Below are 25,639 nucleotides of genomic sequence, written 5' to 3'. Positions count from 1 at the left end.
TCCTGCTGCAGCCACAGCGAGGCCAGGGCTTATGAAGGCCTTCCTCCTCCGTCACTGCCCCGCCGCCCTCAGCCTCCTCCCACCCTGGCTCTCCACCCTCCCAGCTGCTGCCCAGACCTTCCTCCAAGTGGGACAGAGATCCAGGGTAAAGGACCCCATCTCCTGGTGGGGACCCCACGGATTGTGGGGCACAGCACTGACCCAACACCTTTTCCCCTCACTCCACATGGTCTGCCCCAGAGGGCTCAAGAACAAAGGCCACCCAGATGGCCCTGGACACCAAGATGTGGGGGATGGGCATTGGGGGTCCTCTGGCAGCCTGGAGTAGCACCGGACCCCAAAGGCGCACCAACAGCCTTCCCCAGTCCTCCAGGGTCAGGACCCCACTGGGTCTGTGCTGTGGTCCTAGTGCCCAGGCCCACACCCCCCCTCCCGGGGAGCCCTCTGCACAGGCCACATCTCTGGCAGTCTGCAGCCTCAGCCATGCTCGGCCCCTCCGTGCCTACCTCGATGGTCCCACAGCCGGGCAGACCTGGTCCCAGAAATCAGTGCCTAGATTGAGTACCCACCCCAGCCCTCATCCCGCCCCTGCCCAGGTAGAGATGGACAGGCCTGACCTCGGGGTGCTCTCAGGCCCCTCTGGGCTCAGCTTTCGCAGGCACAGGAAGCCCAGGCCCTCAGGTTAGAAGTGAGACTTGCTGGAGGCTTGCGCAGATGGGGGTGATGGGAGCTAAGCGCAGGGCTTACCCTCCCCAGAGCCCTGCCTCGCCCAAGGTCCCAGGACACAGAAGCCTCAAGGCACAGGCAAGGTTGTCAGACACACGGGAGGCAGACGGGCATCGCATTCGTGCCCAACCCCTGGGACAAGCCAGTCTGCAGCAGCTCGGAGAGCAGCTCCGGGCGGAGGGAGAGCCGGTCAACAGTGCAAGGAGACAAGTGGCGCCAAATGCCACAGGACAGTGTGGGGACCGGCCAGACACGCCCACGCCTCCGCTCCAGCTGCCAGAAGGCCTGGCCATCAGGCACAATGGTCACTGGTCGCCCAGGCGAGGCGCCATTCTCTCCTGGCCTGGTGGGATGGGCCCGGGCTCGGGGCACTGGCCTGCCTTCCTCCCTGACCGTGCTCTAATGGCCACTACTGAGTTGTCTAGGGCCGTGGTCGGCAAACTGTGGCTCGCAAGCCACATGCAGCTCTTTGGCCCCTTGAGTATGGCTCTTCCACAAAATACCATGGCCTGGGTGAATCTATTTTGAAGAAGTGGTGTTAGAAGTTTAAAAAATTCGGCTCTCTCTGCCGAAACTGGTTTGGCTCAATGGATAGAGCGTCGGCTTGGGGACTGAAAGGTCCCGGGTTCAATTCCGGTCAAGGGCATGTACCTTGGTTGTGGACATATCCCCAATAGGGGGAGTGCATGAGGCAGCTGATCGATGATGACTCTCTCTCATCGATGTTTCTAACTCTCTATCTCTCTCCCTTCCTCTCTGTACAAAATCAATAAAATAAAATAAGAATAAAATAAAAAAATTCAGCTCTCTCTCTTGACGAAACCAGTTTGGCTCAATGGTAGAGCGTCGGTCTGCGGACTGAAAGGTCCCAGGTTCGATTCCGGTCAAGGGCATGTACCTTGGTTGCAGCTGGTCGATGTTTCTCTCTCATCGACGTTTCTGGCTCTCTGTCCCTCTCCCTTCCTCTCTAAGAAATCAATAAAATATATATATTTTTTTAAAATTCACCTCTCAAAAGAAACTTCAGTCGTTATCCTGTTGATATCTGGCTCTGTTGACTAACGAGTTTGCCGACCACTGGTCTAGGGTGTCCTGGGTGGGGCCACCACGGCTCAGAGGGCCAGATGGGCTCAAGCGCTGACAGGGTCCAGGGGTGGGGTTGTGTAGGGGGCAGACGGCCACAGGAGCGCTGTCTCTCAGACTGGGCATTCTCTTCAGAGAACTGCAGCGGCGCAGGCAGGACCCAGACACGCAGCACTCACACCACGCAGCCCTCGGAGGCTTTATTCGTGCATGTGGCGGCCCCACCGCAGCAGCTCCTGCCCCATGGCACCCGGGATGCAGAGGGGGAGAGGGGGAGCCGGAGCAGGACAGCCACCGGCCTCCAACCCCTGCAGCCGTGGAGAGCGAGCCCGTGCTCAGAGTCCCCGAGTGCCGCCCAAGGCCGTGCCCATGCTGCGGCCGGGTTTCCGCTCACGTAGAAGGTGCTGGAGAGGGCCAAGTGCAGGCACAGTGGCCGTCAGCAGTCGGCCGGGCCCAGCACGCCTACCAGTTGTTGTCCCAGCCCTCGTCCACCTGGGCAGCCTTCCTGGTGATCCTGGGCCGGCCCTCCCCGCCACCGCCCCAGGCCTCCCCGCCATCGCTGTTGTCACTGTTCTTATGGTTGGATGGGGAGCCCGAGCCCCACACGTCCCAGCTGTCCGAGCTCCGCTTCTCGGCCGAGGCGTCGGCGCACGTCCAGCTGTCGCTGCTTGGGGACCTGTGGGCCGCGGCGGGGTCCGTGCTCCCGAAGGTCTCCCAGAAGCTCTGGGGGAGGGTGCTGTTCTGGGAGTTGTCCCCTCCGCTGTTCTGGTAGCTCTGGTCCTCCAGAGGCCTTGGAAAGAGGGGGCCCTGAGCAGCTGTTTCTCAAGCGCCTGGCCTTCCGCTGGCACCCCCTCTGAGAACGGGGACCCAGGGAAACCCAGGCTCAGGGCTCCGGCTCGGCGCTGGCTGGAGGGACAGACAGGCCTCCCGCTGGAGCCGAGGGGCCTTGAGGGAATGGGAATGAAATCCCAGAGAGCGGAGGCCCGCCCTGTCCGGACGGCTGCCCCCCGCCCTGTGCCCCGTCCCCCGTGCCCCGTGCCCCGTCCCCCGTACACCGATGGGAACACCACAGCACACGGGCAGCAAAGCAGTGGCTTCCTGCCCGGGGCATGGGAGGCGCATCCCTGCGGGGTGGACTGGCACTGTCCACCAGGCCCTGCACAGCCACCTCCCCACCAGCTCCTCAGGGTCCTCCCAAGGGTCAGAGGAAGAGAAGGGCGGCACCCTGGGCTCTAGCAGGAGGCCCACCCCCCAGCGCTGGGCAGCAGCTGTTCAAGGTCAAGGGGAGAACGTCAGAGCGAGGGGTGAGGGGCACCACCCAGCCACTGCACCTCTGGGCCTCCTGCACGGGGGCCCTCAGCACCCTGGACCAAGGGGTGCCAACTGCTCCGAGGCCCAGGAGGAAAAGCCCACATCAGGACCGGGGCCTGGCATACCTGTCCGAGAGGTCCTCTGCTCGCCCAGAAAAGAAGGTGGTCACGTCCCGCCACCCCTTGCTGCCAACGCCCTGGACCTGGCAGGGGAGGGGACGCAGGTCAGACACGGAGCCCACCAACGGCCTTCTGCCCCGAACGCAGACACAAAGCCGCCCCGTGTCCCCACCGCTCGCCCGGCCGCTGGGGACAGTGAGGCTGGGCCTCAGGAGCAGGGAAACTCGCTGCAGGCAGAGGAGCCGGGCTGCACCCACACGCACTCTACCCCCGCGGCGAGGTGGAGACAGGCGGGTCCACACTCACCAGGGGACGGTCAGCGCAGCAAGAGGATGGAAGGAAAAGCAGCGACAGGTTAGCGCCTGTGCCGCGCACCGAGCTGTCTCCACATTCCTCCGGCCGGCACGGAGCCAGCTGCAGGCAGCAGCGGCAGGACCCACGGCGCCTGTGCCAGCGCTCGGAATGTGGAGACCGGCTCCAGCTGTGCCCGCATGTGGGCGGGCCCCTACCTTGGACGCCAGCTGAGACACCCCACTGGACACATCATCAAAAATCTTTCCCTCCTTCACCTGCGTGGGCCAACAGCGTCGTTAACGGGAGCTAGGGAACCGGGGAGCCCAGCACCATTCCTAAAAGGACGGCAGCTGACCCCACCCCCACTCTGGGCTAACACTGCAGCATCTCCCACCACCACCTGGGGGCGGCACTGCCCTGACCCCAGCCCACTGGAAGCTTCTCTTGCAGTCTGAGCCTCCTCTGTGCCTCCAGCCCCTCGGGAGGGGGCCTCTCTGAAGCTGGGGACACGCGGAGAGGCGGGGAGCACACAGGGAAACACAGGAAGTGCACGGGGAGAACATGGAGAGCACACAGGGACTCGGGGGACACGAGGAACACAGCCTGTCCACTGCGCCAGCCGCCCTGGGGACAAGGCCCACGGGGCACAGGAGCATGGCATGCGGAGGGGGTGTTACCTTCTCCTGGGCAGGTTTGAGGACATTCTCGTTCAGACTGTGGCCCAGCTCTGATGCCTGCATGAAGGACAGACGCCGTGAGAGGGAAGTCGGGGAGCTCCCAGGTGTTATGCTCACCCCAGGAGGAGGGTCAGGACAGCAGCCGCCCAATTTGCAGGAAGAGACACCGAGCAGCCCACTGGCACACAGGACCCACGGCAGCTGTGCAGCTGTGGCCCCGAGCACCCTGACCACAGAGGCCAGACACGCTGCCCCCTCTACGCAGTCTTACGTACGGGAAGGGGCCAGGGACGACACAAGCCCTGGGGCCCGCCCTGCCCAGCCTTCACCCCCAGGGTCTCCCCTCAGAGCCCAGTGGGTCCTGTCCGGGGAAGGCAGCCGGCACAGCAGGTCCTCACATGCTCCCGGGGGTAGGGGCGCAGCCTCAGCAGCCCAGCGCGAGCCCCGCGCAGCATGGACGGAGCAGCAGGGGCTGGCTGGGGGAGGGACAGAGCTGGAAGACGATGAAGTGGGGCAGGAGTGGGATGACGGGGCCGCGAGCAAGGCCTCAGGATGGGTGTCAGGACCTCACTCCTGGGATAAGACACCTGGCAATTACTCCATGCAAGTCCTGCCAAGTAGCTCCAGTGGATCCCAGGCCATCAGTGCCCACTGCATTCTGGTCCCCAAGCAGAAGCCCATGAGGCCAGTGCGAAGCTCGGAGCGTGAGCACACGTAAGCACAGACAGGACAGGCCACAGCAGGTGAGAGCAGAACCCAGCACAGGCCCAGCAGAGACGAGGGCATGCTGAGGGCGACACATGGGGCCTTACCAGCTCCGGTGGCTGCCTGGAACCCCAGAACTTTACCCAGCAGCACAGAGGTGGAGTGGGGAGAGAGGAGAGAGCAAGGCAGTAGAGCAGTATGGGCACCCCCAAAGGCAACTCAAGTCATGTCACTACATCACCCTGCCGGGGCCCCAGAGTGACACTGGAGCCCCTTTCACTGCCGCTGAACCACGTGAGTGAGGGGTTCTGGGGCTGAGCAGGGCCCCCGCGGCAGGGGAGAAGCCACCCCTCCCTCACTCGGGGCCTAGGGCAGCCCTGTGGCCGCGGCCTCCTGAGTGCTGACCTGCGGCCCTGGGAGGACAAGCAGCCCAGAGGCCTGGCACCCCGGGCACTGCAGGGACCACTAACCAGGATTTGAAAAAGAAAAGGCTGCAACCGAGACCCTGCCTACAGGAAGAGGAGGCACTGGCCAGGGACACGGGACAGGAGCCAGCCCCAGGGCCCGAGGAGGCTGGCTCAGACCCAGCCCAGCCTCAGTGCCGGAGCCTCCTCCTGCCCGGTGGAGCCGCCTGCTCCTTCTGGATAAGGGGCTCTGCCGGTGGCCTCGCGGCTGCCCAGCACCCAGGCTGCAATGGACAGGGTGAGTTTTCAGCCCCGTGGGCCTCAGCAGGAGCAGCCTCTCACCCTGCCTGCCAAACCCTCTCACCCTGCCTGCCAAACCCACGGGCCCCTGAAGTAGTGCCCGCAGACCCGAGCTCGGGGGACATCCACACCCACAGGCCAGTCAGTGCCCGGCTGCACACAGCACTGCCCCCTCCCGGAGCGCGGGGCCCAAGGGCACACCCGGGCGTGCAGACCCCGCCGGAGTAGGAGGGTGACAGAGCCTTCCTGTTACCTTCTGAGTTGCCTGCGATCCAAACTTTGTAGCCTGGAGAGGAAACAGAAGGGCGGACACACATTCTGCTGGGCTCACAGCGCTGTCCCAGGCCTGCCATGCCCCTGGGCACAGTGGTCCCCTGCAGTGGCTCCAAGGGCCCAGCCCACCAGCCCCCGCTGGAGGGCGGCTGAAGGGGGGTGGGGCACCCATACAGTCACTGGTCCAACTGGCCTCTGGGATGTGGGGCCCCCACTGGTGCCACCCCAATCCCACCTTCATGTGCCTTTCCCAGCCCAGCCGGCGCCACCCCCTCGATGCCCAGTTCCCTAATTACTATTCTAACAGGAGAGCAGAAAGCCTGGCCACACACGTTCGGCTGAAAGGCGCTCGGACCTCCCAGGCCGCAGCCCTCCTGAGCCAGCTGGACCACATGGCCAAGTGGGGGTGCCACAGGGGCTTCTCTCAGGGCCTCCCCAGCCCATTCAGTGACCCTCCCCTGCAGCCAGCCAGACGGTGCGGGCTGGCCGGGGACTCGGGACGCACTTACGCCCTCTTTAGCTGCTGAGGCGAACCTGCTGGCTCCGGTGGTGAGGCTGCTCCAGCCCTGGAGGGAAGCAGAGGCCACGTCAGGCCACACACGCTGCCCAGCTCGCACCGCACCATCTACTTCCGAAGGAGGCCTGACCATCTCAGAGTGATGTTACTGGCGGAAGAGCCCGGCTGGACCACGGATGGCCCCACGGGCCCACCCAAGCCCGCGCCTTAAGTCCCTCCTACAGCTCTCGATGCCCCACTGCTCTCTGAGGGGCGAGCCCAGGGCCCGGCAGACAGACCAGTCCTGGGGCGGGTGGGGCACTACACCTCTTCTCTTTTGACTCAGGTTTCCTCCTAAGCCTCCAAACCAACTCAAACTATTTAGAAAAATAGACATCTGACTTAAACCCGCCACAGCCTTCCGCTCCCGACGAAACACAGGGGGCTTGTGCGCAGGCGGCACACTCATTGGACAAGACCAACGCCCGCGGGTGCCGGGACGACGAAGACACAAAACCGGCGTTCTGGAGGGCGGGCATCTTTCTCCAAAGAAACGGCTGGCACCACAGGCCTGCTTCCCGCCCCGAGACCAGCTGAGCCTGGCGACAGGTGGTTTTAAACCACTTGCTGAGCAGCTCATTCCTTTGTGAGTACTGTGCTGGTCAGGGGGTGTCAAGGGGCAGAGCGAGCCTCCTGCCACGCCCGAGCCAGGACCCGGAAGCTCCCTGCGGCCGCTGCACACACACGGCACCACGGCCTGTGGTCGCCTGCCCACATCCCCTGTGCTTCCTCCGCTTGGCCCCCTAAGACCCTGTCCCACCAGCAGCAGAGCCCTCTCCTCCCAGCAAGGCCCTCAGGTGTGTGCAAGTATTCCTATCACATCGATGCTTTGATGGAGCAACTCCAATTTTTTAAAACAGTGACTATTTCTTTGGAATACAATAGTTCGACCAGAAGCAGCCTAGGCAGGTAGGAACCATGCTTGGCTGAGAGCCATCCCCGGCTTAGAGACTCTGCCACCAAACCTCATCTTTACTAGACTGGCCGGGAAAGCAGCATGAGGACCAACATGGGCTGGCCGGGCAGTGCCAGCACTTGCCCGGGAGAGACGGCCCGGCCCGTCAGATCCACCTTGTTAACTTGAAATGTATGTTTGCTGTCAAAGTGAGTGAGTGAGGACTTCTGGGATCTGGTGAGGGAGGGGGAGGGACCAGCACAGGCCGCCTGGGCAGGCGCCCCCTCCCGCCGGGCGCACTCACCGAGTACAGGGACGACATGGCGCTGTTGAGGAAATCGTCCTCCTTCTTCGGAGGTGGCACGGTGTTCCCAAACCCCACGTAGCGACTCTCCGGGGCCCTGGCAGGGAAACACAGCAGCCACCGCCCACTGGAGCCCCTGCTGCTGTGTCCAGCTGAGGAGCCCCACACGGAAAGGCCACGCCACAACCCAGGGCGCAGGAGCCATCCAACACGGCAAGGTGATGGCTCCAGGACCACCGCGATGGCCAGGCAGAGCCCACACAGACACGTTCTCCCTGAAGCATTAGAGCCCGCCCGCTCCAGACCCCATTCCGAGCGGGCTGGCCGGCCTCCTGAGCGGCCGCACCTCCAGCTCCCCACGCCTGGGCCTCACCCTTGGTAGGAGCTGAGGTCCTCATTCAGCCAGTCCTCAAAGGCCTTGTCCGAGGAGGCGGTCGAGCTCGGTGGCTGGCCAGAGGCCCTGAAATGGAGCCTACAGTTGGTGGGCCACCAGAGGGCAGCAGATGCCCGCTGGCACCACACGGGCCTCTGGGAGGTGCCGTCAGGACCACCTGGCCGCACCTGGGCTCCTCTACGAACAGCCAGGGAGGCCGAGGTGGACTCCAGCTCTATCCAGAAGTTAGCTCATGCAGCAGGGGAGCCAGTGCGGCCTTATGGACGACCTAACGATAGGGCAGCAGGTGGGAGGACCCTGGCACCCCGGGGTGAGTGGGGAGGCTTCTGAGACCAGTCACAACCAACACCAGCCTCTGATGTCTGAGATGCAAGGTGAGCACCTGCAGTCTGGAGGGTGGGCGACCCTCACAAAGGACAGGAGACATGTGTCCTACAGAACTGCATGCATGTCACGGGCACATTCTAGAAGGATCTGCACTGGGCTAGTGCCTGAAAAGTGTGCAGAGGGCAGGCTTTCTTTCAGACACATCTTCCCTGGTTGACAACAAAAGCTTGTACTGCTTTACTCCCGGAGAGCTGGTTTCCCACTGCTCTGGAACAGCGCACACTGTGCCGTCACCAGGACAGCACAAGGACCCTGAGCTAAGGTCAGGGACGGCAGAGAGCAGCGGCTACCGGTAGGCAGTGGATGGCAGTGTCTTGGACTGCGGCGGGGTCCAGTTCTGCGCAGGCGATGACTCCAAAGACCATTCTCTGCCTTCGGCCAGAGCTGCCACCTGCCGAGGGAACAGGGCTTAGAGCACAGGCCTAGGCCTGTGAGGGCCACTGCGGGCGGTGCTGTCCTCGTGGGCTCAGTGGCCATGGCAGGATCTCTGCCTGTGTGAACACTGAGGCCGGCCTCCCTCTGCAGTGGTGTGGGGAGTTCTTGGTCACCTCTGTCCCCCACAGGCTCCCCTGTCCTCAGGAGCATCTTCACAAAGATGGACAGAGGTGTGGGGGCCAGTTTCCCAGGGGTGGCAAGGAAGGCTCCTCCTTCACCCCTGCTAACCACACGCCACCTGCCTCCCTGGGTGGGGGGATACAGGGCGGACGTGGTCCAGACAGGGCCACACGCCCTCTGCACATGGACTGGAGTCACCAAAGTCTAATGGGAGCAGCCTGGGCACCACTCGTGGCCTCACCTTGTCCCTGAAGAGGGCGGCTGCTTTGCTGTTGTACTTGTCCTGCAGGGACCAGCAGGGGTCATAGTCCTCTTGAGACTCCAGGAATTGTTTGAACTTTGCATTCCCACCAGCTTTCATCTTCTCGAGCTCAATGTCCTTCCACTTATCCATAGTGACAGAGCGCACGAAGCTACAGGCCGAGGATCAAACTAGTTACCGAGTGCTTGGCGGTGAAGAGCCCCCCAAACTGTGGATCAGACACGTGTGCTTCCGTGACAGACGCGTCAGCCACGGAGCTACCGAGTGCGGTGCTGCGCCCTCGGGGCGCTGAGCGGCAGCGGGCAGGCACTGACCTGAGGTGCACTCCGAGCCCGCGGTGCTTCCCCGAGCACTCCAAGCAGATCCAGATCCCGTAGGTCACACTCACCCACTGAGGGTTGAACGCACCACACTCAAAACACACCTGTGGAGAGGGTCATGGGCAACTTGCCCAGGTGGCTCAGGGCGACCCCAGAGCCCAGGGACCCCAGAGACCCAATGGGTGGCCCCAAGAGGGAGCAGAGGAGAGCTGACTGGGAAGCCGACAGAGACAGGGAGGGCAAGCTCGGAGGCTGCAAGCCACTCCTAGGAGGTTCAAGAGCCCTGAACCAAAGCATCAGAAACAGACACTCACGTTGTTCCCATCCTGCACCCTGACTTCCTTAAGAGCCTTCCTGGTCCTTGGGCTGGCCATGATGCTGCGAAGAAGGAAAACGAACTTTTAATACTTACAAATAGGTCACAAAAAATCCACAGTCCGTGCAAAACGTTATAAAACACAGCTTCGGAGGAATTCCTCTAAGCCTCTCAGAAGCGACAGGATGAGACCTCTGCTCCTGCAGGCAGATGGCGCCACTCCAGAGCTGTCTCCACTCTAAGAAAGGCCAGGAACAGCTCGACTGCCTGGCCAAGGCAATGCAAGATTGGAAACAACACGGGCTTGCCCTCTGCTTAACCACCAGGTGCCACACTGGGTACGTTATGTGGAGTCCTGAACTGCTCACTAAAACCGACATACCAGACTGTGCTGACAGCCTTCAGACAGGGGGCCGCATGCTCTCCCCACCAGCCCCACGGGGGGCAGGGAGGCCCTGACTGATGCCAGGAGGCTGGCTTGCAGGAGGGTCTCAAGGTAGGTCTCTGTGGGGCCATCGTGAGGGATCAAGGTGACAGCATGGCCACAGTAGGGCAACCAGTCACCACATCTCACAAGGACACTGCTGGGGAACAACAGCCACACACTTGACTAGAAAGCCATTTCTTTTCTTTATTCTTTTAATCTTTATTGTTGAAAGGTATTCCAGATGTCCCCTTCTCCCCTCACTGGCCCTCTCCATCTCACCCCACCCTTTTTCTCTTTTTAAGTTTTTTAAAATTGATTTTTTAGAGAGAAGGGACAGGGAGAAATACAGGTGTGAGAGCAAGACATCTATTGGCTGCTTCCTACATACCCACTGCTGGGATCAAGCCTGCAACCCAGGCATGCGCCCAGACAGGGATTGTGCAGGCAGCCTTCTGGTGCAAAGGATGATGCCCAACCCACTGAGCTACACCGGCCAGGGCCAACCATTTGTTTCTTTGTAGCCCTTCTAGCTTTGGCAAAGTTCAGCCTCCACTGGTGGCCCACTGACTTCATGAGCAGGAAAATCAAAATGATAAAAAGATTCAAGCTGGAGGCATGAGGTGGGGGTCACGCACAGCTTTGGACATTAGTGATCCCCACAGGTCCTGTGTCCACCACCTGGGGTTGGGCCTGGATTCCAGGTCATCTCCACCGCCACCAGCCCCCTCTGAGTGTGTGGCCTCTCCGAAGATGGCCTTCTCTGGACTGGGAGTGGAACCTGTGAGCTGCCCAACTCACAAGGCAGCACACACTGCGAGAGAACACCCGAGGGTGTCCGTGTGAGCAGTGTGCTAGCCACGCTGCTCTGCGGGGGACGCTTCCACACCTCCAGCTCTCTGCCCTCACTGCTGCCAGCTCTCCGGGGAACAGCGCCGTGAAGCTTCAGTGGAGGCGCAGGGAAAAGCAAGAACAGAGGAAGCTCCATCCAAATTCCATCTTTACCCTGAACTACTCAAGGAGGGGAACCCTGTTCTCACACAGCCAAACCTAAGCCTGGAGACCAGGACTCTCATGTTCCTGAGTCCACTTCTAGGCCAGATAAAGTGAAGAAATAGAGATCTGTCTTCTGTAATTGATGGAAACAAACCAGACTTCACCCAGTTCTCTGTGCTGCTGTGCTGGTCCCTAGAAATGAGCAGATCTGAGGGCAAACACACCAAAGCACAGTCCTGCCCAGGACCGGCCCCCAGACTGAATCCTCCTGGGTGACAGGCAGTGGTGACAGGCAGAAACGGGCTGAGACTCCTGGAGAGAGGTGCTGGTGGGTCTGAATTTACAAAGCCCTTTGCAGACCCTCATCTCCCAGCAACCACAGGAGAGCCCGTGTGGTGTGGTGGGCAGAGCAGACCGCACACCTGCCGACACAGGTCCCCACACAACTCCAGTCTGGTCCACAGAATATGGGCAACAGAAGTCAGAACTGGGGGGAGCCTGCTCTGAATTCTCACTGTGTCAAATAAAGTGAAGTGAACATTTGCACAATCACTAAAGGGAAATTATGTGAAAAGGAAATTACTTAGCTTCAATTTAAAAGGAATCCCCCCAGTGGCAACTGATTTGAGATGTGAGAATCCTGATTTCTCTGAAATGCTAAGGTATTGTTGTTGTTTTTTGTTAATTCTCACTGGAGATTTCCCCATTGATTTTTAGATGCAGTGGAAGGGAGAAAGGGAGCGAGAAAGAGAGAAACATCGATGTGAGAGACATAAATTGATTGGTTGCCGCCCACATCCACCCAGACTAGGGCCGAGGATTGAACCTGCAACCCAGGTACATGCTATTGAGAAGGAATCAAACCCACAACCCTTGGGTGTGCAAACCAACGCTCTAACCACTGAATCACACAGGCCAACCTGAAATGCTGTTTAACATAAACACCTCCTCCCTTTTAAAACCTTAACTATGGCCTGGCTGGTGTGGCTCAGATGTGGCTCATCTTCCTCTTAACCAGGAGGTCTCAGTTAGATTCTGGTCTGGGCTGCAGGCTCCATCCCCAGTAGAGGGTATGCAGGAGACAACCATTAGTGATTCTCATCCCTGATGTTTCTCTCCCCCACTCCCTTCCTCCCTCTGAAATCAATAAAAACACGTTTAAAAGAAAAACTTTATTATTTATGATCCAAGAACTCCCATTTTTTACACTTGAAACCGGGATGGTCCAATGGACCTCTTTCTGCAACTGAATGTAAGCTGAACGCAGTGAGGACCCGGTTTCCTAGTTCATTAGGCAGTCAGACTGCAGAACGTTTGGTCTTATATTAGGACTTTCTCAACATCTGAGATCCCCAGGGATGACGAAAGGACACTGGTTGGCCCTCACGTCCGTGAGGGCTGTTACCCAGGTGACAGGTAGAAAGCACCCAAAGCGGCTCCATCTAAGAACAGCCCTTTCTCATTCCAATAGGCTTATTTCTCGGAAAGAGACGCCAAAACCAACCCAAGAGCCGGTTCTCGCGCCCATTAGGCACCATCAGCAGCAGGGCAGAAATATCAGGCCTGCACTAAACGAACACAATTGTGTCTCAGAGTTGGTGGTTTACAATGAGGTTACCAGGCCATCAGACAAGAAGCACAGTTCTCCATAAATCCACGTAAACCGGGGAATTAGAGTCCTCTCCTGGTCCCCGCCCCCAGACGATCGCCCACCGCAAAGGGCAAGAGAAGGGAACGAAAGTGCTCAGGCCGCCCTCCGGACTAGCCAGGCCCCCGACACCCCCTGGGAGACTCCGATTTAATGGACGTCCTGTAGAGGCCAGGTCCTGGGTCCGAGAGAGGGAGCTGGGGCCGGCCGGCGGGCTCAGGGTGGGAATGAAGGGCGGGGGCCTGGGGGCGGCTGCAGAAGAGGGGATGGCGGCCGGGGGCGTCGCGGAGCCGGGCTGGTGGGCGGGTGCGGGGGCTCGGGCTGCGCGCTTACCAGGCGGGTTCGATCCTGAGCACCGGGATCCGGCGGGGGTCGGCGGGGTCCGGCCGCAGTCAGGCGGCGAGCTGCACCGAGGACTCTCGCCCGCAGCCTACCCCGCCGCCACCAGCTTCCGGCTACGTTGCTCCTCGCAGAGCACCACGGGAAACCGGGGGCTGCTGGCAGGGGCGGGACTTCCGCCTCTACCCGCCAGGCCGGAAGCGCCTCCCAGGCTCCGTCGCCTTGGGGACGCGTCGCGGAAGTGAGCTGGAGACCCGCGCTGGCAGCGCCCAGTGCGCCCCGCAGACCCCGACGCCGCCGCGCCGCGCCGGGCAGGGCGGGGCGGGGCCAGCGGCCTGTGTCTGAAAGGATGGTCCTGCGGGCTTGGGTCCGCCTGCCATCCGTACCGCGGACACGGAAATGCTTGCGCGCGCACGATCAGATGCCGGCTCAAATTAGGGTGATCTGAGGATGGCTTATTTACGAAAGGACTAATTAGAAAGGTGTGGACGGGTTTAGGGGAACCTCAGGAATTGTGCAGGAAGCCTGGCCGGTGACGTCTGTAGGAAACGGGGACGTAGAGGTTCCCACACTCTGGAAGGAGTTTTCAGGACCGCTGTCACCTCATTGCCAGCGCAAAGTGACCAGCAGGAGAAGCTCGAAGAATAAATACCTGGCCTCTCTGACCTCTCGCCCTCTGATCTGATTTTGCCTCCCGTTGGCCGAGCCCATTGCTGTAGGGGAAGGTGGAGAGGGTAGCAGGGGGTGTGGAGCAACTGGAGAGAGGCAGAGACTGGAAGGGAGGGAGAGACAAAGCAGGCACATCTGACACAGACATTGTGAGCCAGCTGCAAAGCAGTGTGAATAGTGGGTCCCAAGTACCTTAGCATGTGACTGTGGAAAGGGAACTGTTCAGATTGATGATTTGGGGGGCGGGGAGGATAATTGCAAGTGATTTGTTTTGCTTTGACGTTATGCTGTCCTGTGCATTCCACATATTTTCACTCATCTATGTAACTTTTGGAGTGATCAAGTGTAAACATTATTACTGAGGCACAATTTATATTCAATAAAATGTACAGTTCAGTCATGGCTGGTAGGGCTCAGCTGGTTAGAGCATCATCCATGTTTCTTACATCAGTATTTGTTTGTTTTTCTTTCTCCCTTCCTCTTGCTCTAAAATCAATAAAAAGTTTTAAAAAAGATTTTAAAAAATAAAATGTTCAGTAAGTTTTGACAAATGCATATCCCATTGTAACCTCCACCAGAGGCAACCACCGTGCTCAGTTCTCAGACCTTAGTTTTGTCTGTTTGAGAACTTCGTGTAAATGGAATCACACAATAAGTGGCCTTTTGTGTGGCTCTTTTGCTGAGCATCATGTATTCAAGGCTCATCTATGTTGTAACATGAAACAGGGCCCTTCATTCCTTTTTATTGGTGAGTAAATGAATAGACCACTTTATCTATTTACATAATGGATACTGGAGTCATTTCTAAGTTTGGTGATAATGAATAGCTGCCCTGAAACTCATGCACAAGTCTTTTTGTGGGGCATATGTTTATTTCTCTTGTTTAATTACTTAGGAGTAAAATTGCTGGGCAATGGAGTAGGTATATGTTGAACCTTACAAGAAATTGACAGTTTTCCACCACAAAGATGATCACATTACTATAACAGAAAATTAATGGATTGCTGGCAGTAGACAAAAACACATTATCTACACTTCCCCCAAAGGTCTGAGAGTTCCAGTTGCTCCACATATTTGTCAGCAGTCAATGTTGTCAGTCTTTTTATTGAAGCCACAAAGTGGCATCTCATTGCAGTTTAATTTGCTTTTACCTGTGGGGTTAGTGATGCCCTAAGCGCTTGTCTGGACTCCCGGGCATTTCCAGCCTGCCCTGTTCCAGCTGAGCATGAGCCGCCCTCCTTCTGTGGGAGCTACCTTCAGGGAAGAGTCGCCAGTTCCTGCAGTAAGAAGCCACTGGCATTCCCAGCAATGATGAGCTGAGGCGATGGGGGTGAGGCACCAACGAGGTCTGTACAGGTGGGAATATGAGACTGTAGATTTCAGATCCAGTAGTTTGGCCTGTGTAGACTCCATGAGTTGAGAGAGTCAGATGTGAGTGCTGGGTCAATTACAGTGGGCTTCCTGGAGGAGGCAGGCTGTGGAGAGTGAGACATGGCAGAGGAAGAGAGAAAAAGGGAAGGAGTTCCTGGAACGAGCACAGCTATAGCCAGCATTTTACACTGACAAGACAAAACAACCAGTGGAGGCTGAATTTTCCGTTTTCCGATCATAAAGCAAAGTTAACCTTGCACTCCACGCCGGGATTATGGGAGGTTTGGGGCCACATTCACCCACTCAGAGCGAGGCCCACGTCTCCAGAGCCAGAAGGGGGTCCTTCCAAATACAAAGCAAGCCGTCACCTCCAGCCTCTGCCTCTCTCTGTGACCCTCTGATGTATGATGACTGTGTCACAGAGGATGTGACACGCTCTGACAAAGGCAGAGTCTGGCAATAAAGTGAGAGCAGTGCAGCAGAGTATGCATCTGCAAACTGGAAGCATTTTATTACTCCATCTACAATATGGAGATAATGTCTAAGAACTGCCAGCAATTCATTAATTTTCTGCTATAGTGATGTGGTCATCTTTGTGGTTCCTCCCTGGGCTCTGGAAGTTCTCGATGCGAAGGAAATTCATGGGAGGGGAAAGGAAAGCCTCAGGGTCACTGGCTGTGCAGAGCTGGAGAGCTCCTGACACCAGAGGGCCACAGCCAGGTGGCAGCTGCGATTGGCAAAGTCGCTATGGGATTGGTGAAAATCTTCCCTATCTGTGAAAAGAGGTATCCATTCCTCTTTCAGGCGGGGAGCCCACACTCCTGAGCACCTGCCATAAGTCAGGCCTTTGGCTCGATAAAGATGATCTCATTTAAACCGCACGCCAGCCCTGCGCACTCTGAGAGGAAACCACTGCTCATGTGAAGAGACCTCGGCCCACAGCAATGAAGTAATTTGCCCAAGGTCAAAGGGTCATCAGTAGCGGAGCTGAGGTTTGCACCCAGCTTTTGCACAGTCCTTAGAGCAGGAGGAGGGCGTGTGGAGGTAGGACATGGGAAGGGGGGGAGGGAGTCGTCATGTTCTCTGATCTGGAAACCCAGCACCAGGCTCAGAGTTAGAACCACAGCAGTTTTGTCCATGCACGTATAAAAAAAAAAAAAAAAAAAAAAAAAAAAAAAAAAGGCTGTGGGCTTGGGCACTGGTTGTGAATGGCTCCATGGGCCCCACAGCCTGGCCAACTGGCTCTGGCAGGGGTGGCAGAGCCCAAAGAAATAGTTGGAACTACAGGGCTGGACCTGCCCATACTGGTTCTCCCAAAACAACACACAGATGGTTCCACACTTTTCCCACCACTGGGCACCTTGCGAGGCAGGCACTTCTTCCCCACCAGTCTCTACAATGGGACTACAAGTTATAGTTTCTCTAGCTGGCCTCCGTGGCAGCTCGGGGCTCTGTTGTCACTATTACCATTACTTTGCTTCACCATAATTGTGTACAATGGTGTCTCTGCACTCACATGAGTATGTCAGGACATAGACATCTAGAAATGCGAATACTGGATAAATTCTGATCAATTTGATTAAATTGCTCCCCAAATCGTGGTGTACCAAATGCCCTGAGTGCATACAGCTATTCCAATGGCCTCTCCCTTGCTGGGAATTACCAAGTTGTTCGTCATTGCTGGAGTAATTTTCATGTCCTTGATGGTGGCAGGCAGCGCACACATGCACAGGACAGTGTGAGGCCTCCTGAGGTCCCTGGTTTGCCTTCTGCCTATTGTCCTCCACTGATCACCCTCCACCTCCAGGTCCTTCCTGAAGCGGCTTCTTCCTGTGTCTGGAGAGAAGAGCATGGGCTTGGTTTAGGTCTGCCCAGCCCGCTGCCCCACTCCTGGCCTCTGGCCTGCTGGCTGCTTGGACTCAGCAGGTGACCTCCTGCTGCTCTGCTGATGCACAGGAAGAAATGGGGCCAGGACAAAAGGAAACAGAAGGAAGGTCGGAACACAGGGCCCTCTTAATTTGAGAGACCACACATCCCACAGAAATGCAACTGTCCCTGACAATCTGAGCTATCATTCTATCCCAGAATCCCCAGGAGCTGGCAGCTGTGCTAGAGGACACTCAGTCACACAGGCCAAGGAGTCAAGGCTAAGAGTATATAGAGACTGGGCCAGCTTCTCAGATTGCCAACCTGACAGCTCAGATCCTAGGACCATGACAGTTAAGGATCCACACACCCAGGGCTGTAGCCCAAGGGTGGGACCCTTGTTTCTGCCCAGGGCCATTTGGATATGTCCAACATCATTCATGAGCCATACAAAATGATCAACTTAAAAATTAGCCTGCTAACCGAGACCGGTTTGGCTCAGTGGATAAAGCTTCGGCCTGCGGACTGCAAGGTCCCAGGTTCGATTCCGGTCAAGGACACGTACCTGGGTTGTGGGCACATCTCCAGTAGGGGGTGTGCAAGAGGCAGCTGATAGATGATTCTCTCTCATGGATGTTTCTAACTCTCTATGCTTTACCTTTCTCTCTGTAAAAAAACAATAAAATATATATTTTTAAAAGAATATAATCTTGGGGGGGCAATGATAAAATATGTACACAGATAATAACTTAATAAAAAAATAAATTTTAAAAAAAGAATATAATCTTTTTTAAAAAAAATTAGCCTGCTATATTTGGTCAAACATTTAATGAACTCACCCCTAATGCCTTGGCAGGGCCAGACCAAGTGATTTCATGGGCCACACAATATCCACTCCTGCCTTAGCCCCTCCCATGCCTATCTTAGCCAGGAATCTTTTCAGACTAGTTGCTAGGGTCAGAAAATCCAACCCTAAATTGCTTAAAAGGAAGTCATTGATTCATGTGATGAAAAGCCCAATGGTAAGCTGGCTTTGAGGTGAGGCTTGGTTCAGCAGCTCCAGAATACTGCCAAGAGAGAGATTAAAAATGGCAGCAGAGTAAGTGGATGCTGCACAGTCATGCTCCCAGGAACAAACTAGAATTGCAACTAAAATACAGAAAACTTCCTGGATAATTAATGGAAGACTTGCTGGAGAGAACCCTGATAACTGAGGACAGAAAGTGGAGACCTCATAGAAACTGGAGGGGGAGAGGGGCGGGTTGCAGCGAAAGGGCTGCTGGGGTCTGACAGACAGCAACTGAGGTTCTGGAGAGATATCTCAGTTGTGGGGGTTGCCACTGAGAGCTGTTGGGCCAACCAGCAGAGAGCACCAGAACTGAGAAGTGTATCCACATAACATCTGGCTGTGAAAAGTAGCAGAGTTACTGTCTAACAGGGAGAGACAGCTGGAAAATCAGGCACCCTCTTAGAGGTCCAACACACAAAATTGCCTGTCAAGCCACTGGCCTTTGTTCCAGCATAGGTAAGGCTGGGTGGCCTGGAGCTGTGTCAGCAGAAGCCAGGATCAGGGGCTCTGAGGTTAGAGCCTGGAAGGCAGACACCCTAATTTCCTGGGCTGAGTCATTTCCACATACTGCCAAGGTCATCTTTCTCGGGCAGATATTTGCTATACAAGTGACCTTGCCTGGGGAAAGACAGTTAACCACCCTGTTGGAAAACCCCTTACCTCACTGAGCTGAGTTGCTGATGCCCATTAAGAGATTGAGAATAACAATTAGCCTCCAGGCAGAAGCAATTGCCCCACACTGTTGAAAAAAAAACAAAAACAAAACTTCTTCCCATACCTGTGGACAATTGCCTGAGGGCAATTCAACAAAATTCTATCAGTCTGTAGATAGAGGCAATCTCTGGAGGCTTTGAATCTTTGCCTGATCTAATTAGTCAGAAACAGCTTTTGACATTGTCCTGCACTAGAGATTGAGAGGCATAGCAGGTATATCTAATACACAGTCATAAACCTGATCAGGAAGCAAAACAGCCCCCAAATGAAAGGACAACAGAATTCTCCAGAAGAGATGAATGAAATAGAGATAAGAAATTTATCTGATATGGAGATCATAGTAATGATGGTAAAGGTGCTCAACAGCATGAGAAAAGATGTAATAACTATAAAAATAGAAATAAAGAATGGCATGACATAAATAAAGAACATATTAGAAGGAATACATAGCAGAATAGGGGAAGCTGAGGATCAAACCAGTGAATTAGAAGACAGGTTTGAAAAATCACTCAATCAGAAAACCAAAAAGAAAAAAACAGGAAGACAGCTTAAAGAAGCTGATGGACAATGTGAAATGTAACAATATTCAAATAGAAAGTGTGCCAGAAGAGGCAGAAAGGGAGAAAGGAATAAAGAACATGTTTGAAGAAAACTTCCCTAACTTGGTAAAGGAAAAAGTCACACAAGTTCAGGAGGCACAGAGAACACCAAGCAAGAACTCAAACAGGCCCACACCCAGACACATCATAATTAAAATGCCAAAAATTGCTCCAGCCAGTTTGGGTCAGTAGTTAGAGCATCAGCCTGCAGACTCAATGGTCCCAGGTTCTATTCTGGTCAAGGGCATGTACCTTGGTTGCAGGCACATCCCCAGAAGGGGTGTGCAAGAGGCAGCTGATTAACTTTTCTCTCTCATATATGTTTCTAACTCTCCCTCTACCTTCCTCTCGGTAAAAAATCAATAAAATTATATATATATATATATATATTTTTTTTTTTTTTTAAGCCAAAAATTAAAGACAAAGAGAGAATCTTAAGGGCAGCAAGAGAAAAACAAACTGTTACCTACAAAGGTGCTCTCATAAGGCTGACAACTGATTTCTCATCAGAAACTCTACAGGCCAGAAGGGAATGGCATGAAGTACTCAATGTACTGGGCAGCAAGGATCTGAGAACAAGATTACTGTATCCAGCAAGGTTCTCATTAAAAATAGATGGTCAGGTAAAGAGTTTCCCAGACAATAAAAGGCTAAAGGAGTACATCACCACCTAGCCAGAATTATAAGAAATGCTAAAGGGACTGCTGTAATGAGAAGAAATAGAGAGAGAAATACAGAATTTAAAATGGTAATAAATAAGCACCTATCCTATATAATAAAATGCCAGGGACCATATAAGCATAATAACCGGAATGACTGCTCAACCACTCGCCATGAGGTGCATTGACCACCTCTCAGTCCCTCTCCTCCCCAACCCCACACCAGCCCGCAGGGGATCAGGGAACCACTGGAAAGCGGGTGGTGGTTGGTGGCAGGGCGGGACTGGGGACTGGTGAGTGGGTGGAACAGCTGACCTCTTGGTTCCTTCTCCCTTCTCCTCCTCCCCTCTTCTCCCCACCTCCCCCCACAGGCTCTGACGGATCAGTGATGGTGAATAGGGGAACCAGGGTGGGTGGGAGGACCAGGCTGGCTGTCAGCCTGTTGGGATCCCCAGTTTATCCCTGCCTGCTCAGGGGCTCAGGCGGGCAGGAAAGCAGTTGCCAGTGACTTCACCTCCACTGCCCGCTTAGGGAAGCTTATGCGGGCGCCACCACCGCTGCCACCTCTGCCCTGCTGCTGCTGCCTGGAGACTGGCTAATGGGCAGAAGATGGCCCTAATCACAGGTTAGGCCTAGGGACTCTACCTGCACAATTTTGTGCACTGGGCCTCTAGTCAATAATAACCTTAAATGTAAATGGATTAAATGCCCACTCAGAAGGTACAGGGTAGCTGAATGGAAATGAAAACATGACCAAACTACGTGCTGTCTACAAGAGAACCATCTTAGAACAAAAGACACATACAGGATGAAAGTGAAGGGATGGAAAACAATTTTCCATGCAAATGGAAAAGAAAAAAAAAAGCTGAGTATGAGTAGTAACATTCATATCTGACAAAACAGACTTCAAAATGAAGGCCATCACAAGAGACAGTAAAGGTCACTACATAATACCAAAGGGTTGATACAACAAGAGGATATAACCCTGGTAAAACATATGCACCCAATATAGGAGGATCTAAGTACATATAAAAACTTCTAGAGGGCTTCAAGGGAGAGCTTGACAACAATGCAGCCATAGCAGGGGACTTTAACATCCCACTGACTTCACTGGACAGATCTTCCAGACAAAAACTTAACAAGGAAACAGAGACTCTAAAGGACACACTGGGTTATATGGGTTTAATAGACATTTATAGAACCTTTCACCCCAAAGCTGCAGAATATACATTCTTCTCAAGTGCACATGGATCATTCACAAAGATAGACCACATGTTAGGACACAAAACAAGTCACTATAAATTCAAGAAGATTGAAATCATATCAAGCATCTTCTCAGTTCACAGTGAAATTAAATTAGAAATAAAATCAGTAAAAACACCCAAAAACATTCAAACACATGGAGGCTAGATAGCATGTTATTAAACAACTAGAGGCTTGGTGCATGAATTCAAACTTCTGGTTTCATTAGCCAAACTCATCAAAAAACAAGAGAGATAAACCAAATAAATAAAATCAGAAACTAAAGTAGGGGTGTCGAACTCAATCAGAGAAGGGGCCAAAATCTAAAATCCAGCCTAAATCGCGGGCCGAATGGTTTACTGAACAGTCATAAACTGTCATTGTGATGGAAACGCAGCGGAGTGCAGTGATGACAGCGCGGTGCGGGCCACATTGCAAGGCCTGGCGGGACGGATTTGGCCCGCGGGCCTTGTGTTTGACACATGTGAACTAAAGCAAAGAACTAACCACTGATACCATAGAAATAAAAGGATTGTAAGAAAGTACTTTGAACAGCTATATGCCAACAAGCTGGATAATGTGGATGAAATAGAAAAATTTCTAAAAAAATACAATCTCCCAAAATTGAATCAGGAAAAATAAAAAAAACAGGCCAATAACAACTGATGAAATAGGAGCAGTAATAAAAAATTTCCCAGCAAACAAAAACCCGGGTCCAGATGGCTTCACAAGGGAGTTTTACCACATTCAAAGAAGAACTATCACCTCTACTCCTCAAACTATTTCAGAAAATGCAAGAGGAAGGAACACTTCCAAACTCTTTTCATGAGGCCAGCATTATCCTAATTCCAAAACCAGATAAAGACACTACAAAGAAAGAGAATTACAGGCCAATATCCCTGATGAACATAGATGCTAAAATCCTCAACAAAGTATTAGTAAATGGCATCCAGCAATATATTAAAGAAATCATACACAATGATCAAGTGGGATTTATTTGAGGGATGCAAGATTGGAACAATACTCAAAATCAATAATGTGATAGATCACATAAATAAAAGATAAAAATCACATGATCATATCAACAGATGCAGAAAAATTATTCTACAAAATCCAATGCCCATTTTTGATAAAAACTTTCAGCAAAATGGAAATAGAGGGAGCATATCTCAATAAAATAAAGACCATATATGTGAACATCATACTCAATGGGCAAAAACTAAAAGCATTTCCCCTTAGAACAGGAACAAGACAGGGATATCCGCTTTTATCACTCTTATTCAACATAGCACTGGAAGTCCTAACTACAGCCATCAGACAAAAAGAAGAAATAAAGACATCCAAATTGGAAAGGAGGAAGTAAAACTCTCATTATTTTCAGATGACATGATATTATACATAGAAAACCCTAAAGACTCTATCAAAACACTACTAGAATTAATAAATGAATTTGGCAATGTAGCAGGATACAAAATCAGCACCCCAAAATTGATGGCTTTTTTATACACCAATAATAAATTCTCAGAAAGAGAAACTAAACAAGCAATCCCATTTACCATTGGGAAGAAAAAAAAAAAGGAAAATGCTTAGGAATAAACTTAACCAAGGAGGCAAAAGACCTGTACTCAGAAAACTACAGACATTGAAAAAAGAGATAGAAGAAGATATACACAAGTGGAAGGATATGTCATGTTCATGGATTGGTAGAATTAATATCTTTAAAATGTCCACACTACCCAAAGCAATCTATAGATTCAATGCAATCCCTATTAAAATACCAACAGCAAATTTCACAGATATAGAACAAATACTCCAAAAATTTATATGGAATCAAAAAAGACTCTGAATAGCTGCAACAATCTTGAGAAAGAACAATTTGGAGGAATCACAATACCATATTTCAACTTATATTACAAAGCCACTGTAAACAAAACAGCCTGGTACTGGCACAGGGACAGGCATATAGATCAATAGTGAACCCAGAAACTGACCCAAGCCGTTACATCAATTGATATTTGACAAAGGAGGCAAGAGTATACAATGGAGTTAAGCCAGTCTCTTCAATAAATGGTATTGGTAAGATACATGCAAAAAAATGAAACTAGACCACCATCTTACACCCTGAACTACAAGCAGGGGCCGGAGAGCTACAGGAGGGGGCAGGGTTGCAAGCTATTTGTGGGGGGGGGGGGGGGGAGAAGAAAGCTCTACGAGGGCTATGAGCAGTGAAGAGCTACCAGCGGCGTTGAGTGGGTGGCCAGCTGAGGCAAGTGCAGCAAGCTACTCTTGCGCAGATTCGTGTACAGGGCTACTAGTCTATAATAATCTATAATAATAAAAGCATAATATACTAATTAGATTGAACATCCTCCCAGATGTCCTTCCGGACAACCTTCCGGACCAAACTGGGGCTTTGCGGGAAGCCCAGATTCCGGATGCCGGAGGGAAGGAAGGTCTACTCGTGCACAAATTTCATGCATCCTGTCTCTAGTTAACTATAAATGGGCATGAGAGATCTTACTGTGGTGATGAAAATCTTCTAAAATTGATCTATGAAAGTTAAACCACTTGGTAAAGTTACTAAAAATCACTGAATTGTACACTTGGAATGAGTGAGTTTTATGATATGTAAAATATACTTCAATAAAGTTGTTTTTAAAAATGTAAAAAAAAAAAAAAAAAAAAAAAAAAAAAAGCTCTCTCAGAGGTGCACGTGGCCAGCAGCCATTACTGCGGGACTTAAGAACAGAACCCTTTTAGGGCAGGGCTGACGGGAAACCAAAGCTTGTCTGCACCACCAGAGACTCCGCCCCATCCAAGCTGAGTACAGAAGTCCTTCTAGCTGAGACATTGCCGATCCTCACAGCCAATTGGCTTGGAGATCAACTCTCCCCAGTGATACCAACAAGCAAGGCTTAACAACAAGACTGCACACACAGCCCACAAAGGGCTTCACCAAGACTGTCCACCTCAGATAACTGGGAAGGCTGAGCTACTGGGCCCTGCTAGGACATCTAGCACACAAAGCTACTCCATCAACTCAGAGAAGCAGCTAAAATGCAGAGAAGAGGCAGGCCACGAAGGAAGGAAATGGAGGAAAGCAAAAGAATGGACATAGAGTTCAAAACCACAGTTATAAGGTTTTTCAAGAATATCTTAGAAAAGGCCAATAAAATAAATAAGACCTTTGAGGATATGAAAAGGGATCAACTAGAAATAAAGCATACACTGGCTGAAATAAAAAAAATATTATACAGAGTCCTAAAAACAGACTGGAAGATCGTAAGATTCAAGTCAAAAATTTGGAACACAAAGAGCCAGAGGACACTCCTCCACAGAAGCAAGAAGAGAAGAGAATCCAGAAAGTTGAAGATAGTGTAAGAAGCCTCTGGGACAACTTCAAGCAAACCAACATCAGAATTAGGGAGGGGTGCCAGAAGAAGAGAAAGAGCAAGATACTGAAAACTTATTGGAAGAAATAGTAACAGAAAACTTCCCACACCTGGTGAAAGAAATAGACTTACAAGTCCAGGAAGCACACAGAACCCCAAACAAAAGGAATCCAAAGAGGACCACACTAAGACACATCATAATTAAAATTCCAAGAGCAAAAGACAAAGAAAGAAAACACACAAGATGGTGGCATCTTAAAAGCAGCAAGAAAAAAGCAGGTAGTTACCTATAAAGGAGCACCCATACGATAGTCAACTGATTTCTCAACAGAAACTATGCAGGCCAGATGGGAATGGCAAGAAATATTCAAAGTGATGAATAGCAAGAACCAACAACCAATTCTACTCTACCCAGCAAAGCTATCATTTAGAATTGAAAGCCAGATAAAGGGCTTCACAAATAAAAAAAAGCTAAAGGAGTTCATCACCACCAAACCAGAATTATATAAAATGCTGAAAATTATTCTTTAAGAACAGGAAAAAGATAAAGATAAAAATTATGAACAACAAATACATATCTATCAACAAGTGAATCTAAAATCAAGGGAATTAAAAAATCTGATGAACAGTATTAACTGGTGAATATAATAGAATCAGAGTTATAGAAAGGGAGTGAACTGACAATTCTCGGGGAAAAGGGGAGTGGTGGGGGTCGGAAGAGACTGAACAAAAATTGTACATCTATGGATGAGGACAGTGGGAGGGTGGGG

The 25,639-nt window shown here is 52.8% G+C and overlaps 1 protein-coding gene across 20 annotated transcripts; it reads right to left on the bottom strand.

Annotated features, from left to right (window-relative positions):
- Positions 1-1,984: 1,984 nt before the first annotated feature.
- Positions 1,985-13,440, bottom strand: ARFGAP1 (ADP ribosylation factor GTPase activating protein 1). 20 transcript variants are annotated; one of them, XM_036425945.2, is made up of 15 exons: positions 13,283-13,440; positions 9,880-9,943; positions 9,560-9,669; positions 9,225-9,396; positions 8,924-9,013; positions 8,719-8,819; positions 8,021-8,107; positions 7,648-7,744; positions 6,402-6,458; positions 5,873-5,905; positions 5,023-5,052; positions 4,211-4,267; positions 3,749-3,808; positions 3,246-3,322; positions 1,985-2,599 (listed from the first exon to the last, which is right to left on the bottom strand). In XM_036425945.2, the coding sequence occupies exons 2-15, from the start codon at positions 9,937-9,939 to the stop codon at positions 2,272-2,274; spliced, it is 1,359 nt and encodes a 452-aa protein (XP_036281838.1). In that variant the 5' UTR covers positions 9,940-9,943; positions 13,283-13,440; the 3' UTR covers positions 1,985-2,271. The 20 variants fall into 20 exon arrangements, with proteins under 20 accessions (XP_036281838.1, XP_045433209.1, XP_045433210.1 ...); XM_045577253.1 differs by having other exon boundaries at positions 3,246-3,316; XM_045577254.1 differs by lacking the exon at positions 3,749-3,808.
- Positions 13,441-25,639: the final 12,199 nt, after the last annotated feature.

This window comes from Pipistrellus kuhlii, unplaced genomic scaffold, assembly GCF_014108245.1.
Source record: "Pipistrellus kuhlii isolate mPipKuh1 unplaced genomic scaffold, mPipKuh1.p scaffold_m20_p_87, whole genome shotgun sequence".
Taxonomy (NCBI): domain Eukaryota; kingdom Metazoa; phylum Chordata; class Mammalia; order Chiroptera; family Vespertilionidae; genus Pipistrellus; species Pipistrellus kuhlii.
This window is presented reverse-complemented; position numbering and strand designations above follow the sequence as displayed.